General features: G+C 39.0%; 1 protein-coding gene across 1 annotated transcript; it reads right to left on the bottom strand.

Annotated features, from left to right (window-relative positions):
• Positions 1-25: 25 nt before the first annotated feature.
• Positions 26-9,249, bottom strand: PLA2G4F (phospholipase A2, group IVF; the record flags this gene model as incomplete). The annotated part of the gene is made up of 12 exons (XM_010157708.1): positions 26-288; positions 621-815; positions 1,647-1,754; positions 2,237-2,374; positions 3,380-3,494; positions 4,075-4,297; positions 5,425-5,561; positions 6,186-6,321; positions 7,259-7,296; positions 7,815-7,928; positions 8,716-8,885; positions 9,183-9,249. Coding segments are annotated over 12 exons (1,704 nt in total), but the record flags the coding sequence as incomplete, so codon positions are not given.
• Between the last annotated feature and the right edge of the window lie 599 nt (positions 9,250-9,848).

Genomic DNA, 9,848 nt, shown 5'->3' with positions numbered 1-9,848 from the left:
TTATTTATTTTAATGCACTATTTCATTAGTGTTTGTAGTCAATATCAACTGATCTGCTGACATTGTGAATATCAGTCTGTGTTTTCATATTCATGTCATAATGCTCAGCTACATGTCTTACCTCAAAAGGAGCTTCCCAGGAAAAATTGAATGACAAGATAACATCCACATCCCTCTCTGGCTCAAGTACCAAAGGAAAGGGAGAGTTGATTGAAAAGCCACCATCCACTAAATACAGGCTTTCTTCCATGGGGGTCAGCTGGTTGGGAAATGCATCCAGATGAGTGCCTGAAAGACACTCCAAGTAACACAAGTAACTATAATGATTCATTACATACCTCTTGATACAAACAACTGACAAAGCTTACACTGGGGCTATAAAAAGAAAAAAAAGACATCCCAAAATGCACATTCACCCGAGACTGACCTGTAAACTCTGATGAGGAGCTTGCCTTTTATGACAGAGCACACATAGTGGATCAGTTTTTTTGCTACAGTGTAAAAAGTGGTAAATTCCCTGACTTCAGTGGAACAAAGTCAAGCTCACTTATGTTCTGTAACAACTGCTGCAAAATATGAACACACTGTTTTATATCCCAGATATATACAGACTCATTTACCTCTCCAAGCCACAAATTTCTTTATGTTAACATAATCTTTATGAAGATACAATCCCTGCATGAAGTTGAAGGTTTCTCCACATGTGAGCCGGGACTTGAAGAAATCCTGAAAAATTTGTAACAAGGGGCCCCCAGGTATAACCAAGCGAGTCTTCAGTCGTGTTGGATCTTGGAAGTGGAATCTTCGGCAGTCATCTGCAGAAGCCACAGAAGGATACAGAATAATAAAAATGCTTGTCCAGTTCCAACATTTCAATCAGACACTTCTATAATATTTAACCAGTTGTCCAAAGGCTAAACTTATCCTCTAATAAAACAAGTATTGTAATGAAATTTAAGTGAGATGCATATTCTATAGTTGGATAATTTACCTGCTCTGTTTAGAGGGAATAGCATTATTCATAAGTCATTGTCCATGCTAATTTCAAACCCACACAGAGAAACCCTTACCAAATGACAACCACTTCTGTCTCAGAAGACAACGTCATCCACAGACAGTAGCATTCATAGTTACTATAACAACTATAAAAAACTGGGGGGAAAACTAAAGTTGCAAAAGCAGAGAAGAAAAAAATTTATCTCCCTCCACTACTTACTATAAGGCTATAACCATACACCTGAGCAACTGTCAGCTTTTAATACACTTCCTCTTCACTGCTAGGGAGGCATTGTTCAAACAGAGAACAGTGCATAAACATGCAACCAGCTTATCCAAGATGACAAAAATGTGGCTAAGGGGGAAACTGAAAAAATTTATTTTCCTCTCCTGCTTAGCAGTCCAGCTTCTTCTTCTTCTCACGATTAAGACCCCTGCACTGCAATAGGTGTTTAAGACATTAATTACTCACTTCACTTTACGTGCGATGGAAGGGAATAATATAGAGTACAAGAGAAAACTGTCCAAACCCACCCTTTATGCTCATCTTCAAAACAACACACAGCACGTTTGAGTCATATTATTTGTACAATCATTCCAAAAGCAGAAATCTTTTGGAAAAATCCTACTATTTTAATGTATGTTCTTACCTACAACTTTGATAACATCTTTGAATGAATCCAGAAAGCCCAGTCCTATACCAACCACCTTCAGGCAGATATCATCCAAGCTTGCAGCAAAGGCACTGCCCCACATTCCTGCAGGAAAAATGTAGAAGAATTTAATACTCAAAAGGCTTTTCACACTTTAACCAAAAGGCCTACAATTCAGCTGCCATTTGTCATGGTTTAGGGCTGTCACTTGACCCCTACTATTCTAACAGGTGACATTTGAGTTTTAACCTCTGAGTTAACTGTGTGATGAATTCTGCTGTAATAATGTAATGCAGAAGTTTCTCCAAGAGAAAAGCTCTTTTATCAGCAAGGGCAAGATGGCAAGAGAATGGGAAGAACTAAAGCAGAAACAGGCAGCTAATAACAGAATCTTCTTGCAGACTCAGGGCATCAGACTCTAATACTATGAACCTACACCTAAACCTTTGGAAAAAAGATTTGACCTTTTTCCCCTTCTTCAAACTCTTCAGGAAGGGACAGAAAGGTAAGGGTTTAAGCTGATGAGTCTCAGAAGTAGCATAACTCCCTTCCATTTTCCCATTTTATTCATTACTGTGAGAACATACCTTGTAGAAAACAAATCCTCGGCTCTGGACGTTTCTGGACAAGCCGACCCATGAAGAACTCGCTGTCGAAGTCCTCTGTTCGGACAAAAGCTCCATATTTGCGAAATCCAACTTCAAAGGGAGTGAACTCGCACCATTCTAAGAACAAGCCAAGAGGATTATTTACTCATCTCTGGGCAAATGTAGGTGAAAATACTTATTTGATTTCTGTTCACACAGCAGACAGAAGGGAGTCTCCCTCTATGTTTTCACCATCACTACGGATATCCCTGCCACCCTTCTCAGTGAGACGTTACATGATTAATAACAACTCTTGTGCAGGCTTTTATTGACTGGCCTTGGGGGGGGGGAAATCCCATCTTGCTCCATCTTGACTTTGCTACTGCAGAAACAACCTGCCTATTTTACTTCCACTTTAAACCATTCCAACTTCAGACTTCGTTGTCTGCTTAACAAAGTGTCCCCTCATGCTTGAAAGCTTTCCACAAATATTTACCAGTCATACATAATATCATACACATACACCGCTCCAGAACAAAACAAACAAAAACATCCCATACTGGTACACAGACAGATACAACCATCTGTGTTCCTGGCTCACTGTATCCTCACTTGCTGCATCTTATTTAAATTTTCAAGTGACCTGAAATAGGACTGGCCTTCATTTTTTACTGCAATTGTATAACCAGCAAGAACCCAGGTTGCTAAATACCACAATTTTGATGATGCATGCAACAAGGCTGTCAATCCATCATTTGACGTGAATCCTACACAAATTGATTATCTGAGACTATAAAAGGAAGTAGGTCACCTAAGTAGAAAGGACTTCAATTCTCCAATTCAGACACAGCCTCACATATTATGAGAATCTTTGCTCTCAGCTCCTCAAAATTTCAGGCACTTTCTAGCAAAGTATGTGGAGTGTCCAGCAGAGTTGAATCTCACTTCTCTCTTACAGCCAAGATGAAGATATTTGTGATCACGATGATAGCACTCTGCCAATCAGTAGCCTATTGCCTCTTGCACTACCAACTGCTTCTTGAGCTATGTTTCGTGTTGTCAGCTACTCACTACCCAAGGAAGTGGAAAGGCGAAAGGAATTTAGGGATTTTGGCAAACACAAATTATCTGCCCTGTTCATACCTGCAAAGTCACCGCTGCTAATATTGGGTCTCACATTGACAGCTGCATAGATAGGATAGGGGTTCTGGGCCCATTTCACTGCTGCTTGATGATCAGATAGCTTTGATGGATCTTCCTGGTCACAGGGAAAGAAGGAGAAGCATTTTACTAAAGTAAATTCTGTACCCATACTTTGATAACTTGAAGCTGCTACTTTGCATTTCTGACTAACAATACTACTAATTTCAAGTCCCTTTCCCTCCCTCCAATGCATATGGTTAGATTGAATATTTCTGCAGTGGCATACTTAGAATGTTGGGGGTTATTAATAAACTAGTTACATCTCTCTGTTTTCCGATTTCAAATAGCATAGCAAATACTGCACAGTAGCACCATTTTGCAAAATCAACATCCTTATCTCAGGCCTAGCCTGCCCAACACAAAAGCTATTCATTTAACAACATTCATCCCAAATAAACACTACATTTTCCTATAGCACCGATCTATGACTTCGAAATTCTTTACTGAAGAAGGGTGTTGGGAAATATGGGGCAGAGAGATCAAAACTCCCTATGTTTATTCCATACCATCATCTATTCCAGAACAGCTCACAAACGTAGGGAGTAATCAGTTTCTTGACACACAACACATGGGAGGGCACAGCTCCCATCCTGGAAGACACACAGCAGTTCACATCCATGTACTAACTCCTTTACCTTCTGTTGTAGGAAATATTCCACAATAAGGCCCCACAAATCTGTAAAGGAAACCTTCCGTCCACTCATCTCCATTGCTTGCAGCTCCTGGAAGTAGTATTTCAGTCGTTCTGGGGAAAATGCCCCTGCTTTGCTGCTGGACACAGTATCCTGAGCATTTTCAATTGCATCTTGAAGATCTTTCTGTGACCAGTCAGGGTCTTGATACAATGTCGATAAGCACCTGAAAATGTTTATATTAAGGTCATCAGTAATAATGACTCCCATGTAAACAATAATTTTAGCTAGTTATAATTAATGCTGCAGCACTGAACTAAAAGCTTGAGAAGCCTAGCTAAAAGACAAAACATCGTGAAGAGAGACTAATAACGATGGATCTCTGAACTCTAAAACATGCTGAAAACCCTGACACCTACAGGACAACTTCATCCTGATGGCTAACCTACCCTTCAAGGATGTTCACACATCTCTCAACACTCAACCCGCTCATAAATACGAGTTAAGTACAGGCCGAGAGACTGGCTGATAGCAAGGGTGCTACTGCATACAGCTACAGAGGCCATCGCCTTCATCAGAACACAGGGCTGATTAAACGAGAAACTAGTCTGGAATATTGGCTATCCACATGGACAGATGCCTACATTTGTTCGAAAGCCTGTCTCCCAGTCAACAGGAGCAGGCTAGATCATAAGGTTAGTGGAAGAATGAGGTACATGGGACTTAATTTAACACACAAAGCTCTGGCAGGAAGGATTATACTGTTAGCTTGCACAAGTCCTCAGTGAAATCATTTCACAAGAATAATGTGTAGGCATGAGGGATGATTTCACCACAAGCTCCAAGAACTGAGCTACAGAAACATTCTAGCCATGTCTAGCATTTCAGCCCATTGCTCCAGCCCACCAAAGGGCAAACCGGTGCCACTCCTATTCAGTTGCATACTCCATTTTGGAATGTGGTGACATAATGGTCTGCGTGGACAAGTTTCCAGTGACTTGCACCACCTCAGTTATCTTCTTGGCAAAAGCAAGGAAATTGTGAAAGTTTTTGAAGTCATGGCTCTGAGGGAACACACAGCAGTTTTATTCATGTCATATATTATAATATTCAACTGCCAGGCTTGCAAAAGCAGCAAATTCATAAATTTAGCCAGTAGCTGTATGGGTTATAAGTGATAACGAATCTCTTAGACTCCTTAGGATCCCCATCAGAACTCACAGGTAAGAACTGATAAATATCACACTTTGTTGCCTGCCTACAGATGGCACAAATGCAATTTTGGTCTTATTTTGCATCAACACTATCATATTCACCTAAAAATTTATGGAAACAACCCTGCATATAACTTACCAAGTTGAGCCAGAAATCCCACACAGATATATTGCAGCATCCAAAAGGCCCAGCTGCTGCAGCCCTGCAAGACTTCCATAGAACGATGTCAGTGCTCTCATCCCACCTCCAGACCCCAGTACCGCTACAACTGGAACCTGCAGACAGCAAACTCAAGAGTCACAATCACAGACTTATGTATCGTCAATAAATTACAGAACTAATCCCATTTAAGTATCATTCTTATTTTTAGAAGAATCTCTATTTCTATTTAAATTTCAAGTAATTTTGGGTTTTATTTCAACCAAAAAGATTTTCTCCACTTTGTAATCAAAATATATCGTATATATAAGACACAGCAGTGTCATCTTAGGGACAGTCAATTACGGAAATTGTTATGCATATAATCACACAATTAATTGCATGCCACACAATATACACATAAGAAAAAAAAAGGCAATCGTTCTTATAACAGTACCCAAAGATCCCAGAGCAAGGGATATCAGGCTACCTAGATATAACAGTGTCCTCAAATCAGCAACTACAGGAAGTACACAAAAAATTGAAATTTCAGAACCTGTGTTCCAAAACACACACATCCCTCTAAATTTTAGAAATAACATTTGAGACTTCAGAACTGAAATGTCATAGGGATCTCTCTCATGCCATGGTGAATGTGAACCATGTTTTGTGTTGGTTACAGGCAAAGAATCCTACAACATCTAATTATCAGTCAAGAACAAAGGATTTCACGTATCTCACTACAGCACTGTGCTAAATACCTCATCTTTTGGAGGGGATTCTTTTAATTGAAGAGTTTTCCTCAGTGCCTCAGCAACTATTTTCTTCCTTTTGTCCAAAAATTCTCTCTCCTCTTTACAGAGGTCAAAACCCAGACGTAAATCAAGATCCCAAGTGCTGAAATAGAAATTAAGACAAAAAAGCACCGAAACAGAATTGTATTTACCAGGGAAAAGCAATTTCTGTCAACACACAAAATATCTGGTGTATAGACATACACTAAAACTTCATTTAAAAGTTTGATCCAGTGATTCAGATAAGCACCTCAATTGTAACAACAGCTTTTGGAATTAAAAATTAAACTCTTCCCTATTGTATTTCTCTCTTAATGTCTAAATACAAAGCAATGTCAAACAGTATTCAGATGAAGCTTCAGAAATCTCACAAAGGAAGAAAAAAATTCATGGTAGGTGAAGAGCATTGTACAAGAAGCAACTGAGATCACTGTATTGACATGGATGGGGAAATGAGGGGAAGAACAATTTTAAAACATCAGTTTCTGAACCTTAGAGGCAGAAGGGGACAACTAAATACCAATGAACCTGCTATGAGTTTGTAAAAAGGGGGCAGGATCTTTAGTTAATGACAATGTACCAAATGACCCCATGAATTTACTAGCCAACTCCTTGGTTTTTGTGTTATTCTTTCCTTGACACTCCTTTCTTGCACCCTTCCTCTATTTTATAGTTCAAGTTCTCCACGTACTGAGGTGTCCTTTCCTATTCGCCAGAACAGCACTGCACACATTCTGGGAACCATCTGTACCTAACAACGATACTTAATATGTACGTGATCAGTTTGTTTATTTATTGAAGTATTAGGAACATCAAATTTGTTCAGGTTTCAACAGGACTGACACCAATCCAACAGATAACACGTGCAAAGTGAAGAGTCACAGCCTTCAGAAGAAAAAAGGTATTTTTCTTTAATCTACCTCAAGAGATCAGAGAAGACAACCGACCTTCACAGAACAATACGCAGAGTCACTCAGCTCCTTCACTACAAGAATAAAGGCCTTTCCTGATTTGTAGAGGTTTTTAAAGTTCCCACTCACCTCTCTTCAGTTTTCAAACTCATATCCAAACTCCGTCCCTGTGAAAATAAAGAACACCTCTTGCAATTGAGAGTAACTACATAGGTGGAACTACTAGCTAGAGGTTATAACATCAACAGGGTTGCTAGGTAGTAACCAGGATAGTGCACACCCACCCAAAACTACATCTCTGGAACACATTTCCCTTGCACCTATTTCAGACATTTTCAATAATCTGCACAGAAAGTCAAAATATGTAATTGGAGAGCAGGGTAAAAATAATTATTTCTTCTGAAAGCTTCTTGCTTTTCTCCTCCTACAATATATTTTTTTTTTTTACACCCTAACATACTTACTGCTTTCGAAAGAGATAAACTTTATACCTATTTTGCAAGACCTAACCATGAAAACATTTTTAGAAGAACTGCACTGAGTAATCTCAGTATTTCATTCTGGACATCCAAGAAAACAGCACTCCTAAGAATCATGTGCAACTTCAATTTCCAAATAGCTATAGGCAATGGTTGAAAATAGTTATCCCAAGCACAATAAAACAAGCGCAAAATGTTGACATTACCTCTCCCAGAGAAACAATTCTATCAACTTTTTGTCCAATAGGAAGGGAATTAACTGGTACAGTCCCCAATCCCAGAACTGTAGTATGCTTTTCAATATCAGGATTCACACCATCCTAATAAAAAACAATGTTATTTTAGCTTGTGTGAAAAAAGTTAGAGGTATGACAGTCATACTTCTCAAAAGAGCAAAAACAGTCTTTAAAATAATTACAACTAAATCTTTCCCAGAAGCTTTAGGCTTTTCAAGATTGTCCTGCCTGCTGCTTGAGATCTTTGCTAGTATTATTTCTGTCAGTTTTGTGCACTTTTTTTTGTTTGTTCTTGGTTGTTAATTTTTTTTTTTTAATATAGCATTCTGCCACATGCAAGAAATCTTCCCAATCCTTACCCAATGTCAAAGATCCAATGGAAAGTCTGACATTCTAATTCTGTTTTTGAAATAAAACTAGTATTGACTAAAAAGCAGTGACAGAGAAAAACCTTATCCCGCTGCCCACACATTCCTAATACACAACCAGAAAAATCATACATCCATTCAAGACAGGCTTCTAGCCTAGAAAATTTTGATCTGAGCAGCTGTAAGATTACAGAGTTAAGGTCAATCAAAAAGGTGTATCTGGAAGTGATAAATAACCTTCATAACAGATGGTCCCTAGCACCACATAGAGTACCCCACAAGAAACTTGCTTCCAATGCAAGCTTTTGACATCCACGTGTACCTGATAAATACACTCAGAAGTGATGTTCCTAAACATCTGAAGTCACCAGCCTTCTTATGATCAAATAAAGATCATCCAATTTATGTCTGAGGACATTTTCATGGACCAAAGGCACTGGTTTCAGAGTGAATTTATTAAAAAGTGGGATGTAGTCTTTGTAGTCATCAGTGTGGATGCTTACCTGCAGGACAGATAAGGTTTGCTCTAGCTCCACTTGCAGTTCTGGACACATTTCTTTATCCACGTGAAAGATGAATGGGGTTCCATAATCCTCATCATCATCTGGTCTCCAAGGAATACACAACTGCTTCTGATACGCCCCTGGAACAGACAGCTTGACCTCACAGCTCCCTGTAAATTAGAACAAGAAGTTTAGATCACAGCAACCATTTAAGTAAACGCTGAAAATCAAGCACTCCTTAAGTGTGGCTGAGACTATAAAAAAACCCAACTAAACTCTTGTCTGGTACCCAGTGGAAGCAGTCCAATACTATTTAGTATTAAAAGTAAAAGCAAAATCTACTTAAAAAGTCAATTTTGTAGTCAGAAAATAAAAATGCACTGTATATACAGAGAATCAAGTCTCCCCTGTCTCAAGGAATAAACACGCTGAAAAGTAAACCTGACAAACTTTGCAGGCAGCCCTACCTTGCTGATTCCCGTTTGTTTTTTCCTCTTTGTTGACAGTGCCTTGCAGAGACAAGCAAGGATGAACCTATGAAAAGAAGAAACCAAGTCTGGTTATAAGATTTTAGTTCACCTCTTTACGGAAGTTTTATTTGGCCACTATAGTTGGTTTACATTTACAGCTGCAAGGTGCAAAAACCACATTAAGGATTACTTTGATCTTTCAAATAAAGAGCAAGTTATGTTACAGCAGGATGGGATGTTTTGCTCGTTTCAAGATCAAAACCACCCTTCCTATTCTAGTTACCTCTTTTTATTGCCCCAAGACAATAAACAAATCCCTCAAGATGCAGCCTCCCACTCTCAGACTCAAGAGTTATCACCTGCTTACTAATGGCACAGATAAAAGCTTAGAAATAACAGGTGTTAAGATAAGAAGGGGAATATACCTGGCCAGCATCTAGGCTAGAAAAAGCAGTACAATCAGCAAGACTCACTAGCCCCCTACAGACGTTTTTTATTTATAACTTTTAAAACAGCCCCACTGGGCGGGGGGGAATAAAAAACTCTTTCTGTGAGTATCAAGTTACAAAAATTGAGGAAGCTTTTTAAACCAGCAAATTAAAAAGAGAGAAGTATATGCTGGAGAGAAGCTATGTGGATGCAGGAGTTGAATTCTCCATAATT

The sequence above is a fragment of the Eurypyga helias genome, unplaced genomic scaffold, assembly GCF_000690775.1.
Source record: "Eurypyga helias isolate BGI_N326 unplaced genomic scaffold, ASM69077v1 scaffold39518, whole genome shotgun sequence".
NCBI lineage: Eukaryota > Metazoa > Chordata > Aves > Eurypygiformes > Eurypygidae > Eurypyga > Eurypyga helias.
Note: the sequence above shows the minus strand (reverse complement) of the source record. Positions and strands in the feature narration are given on the sequence as shown.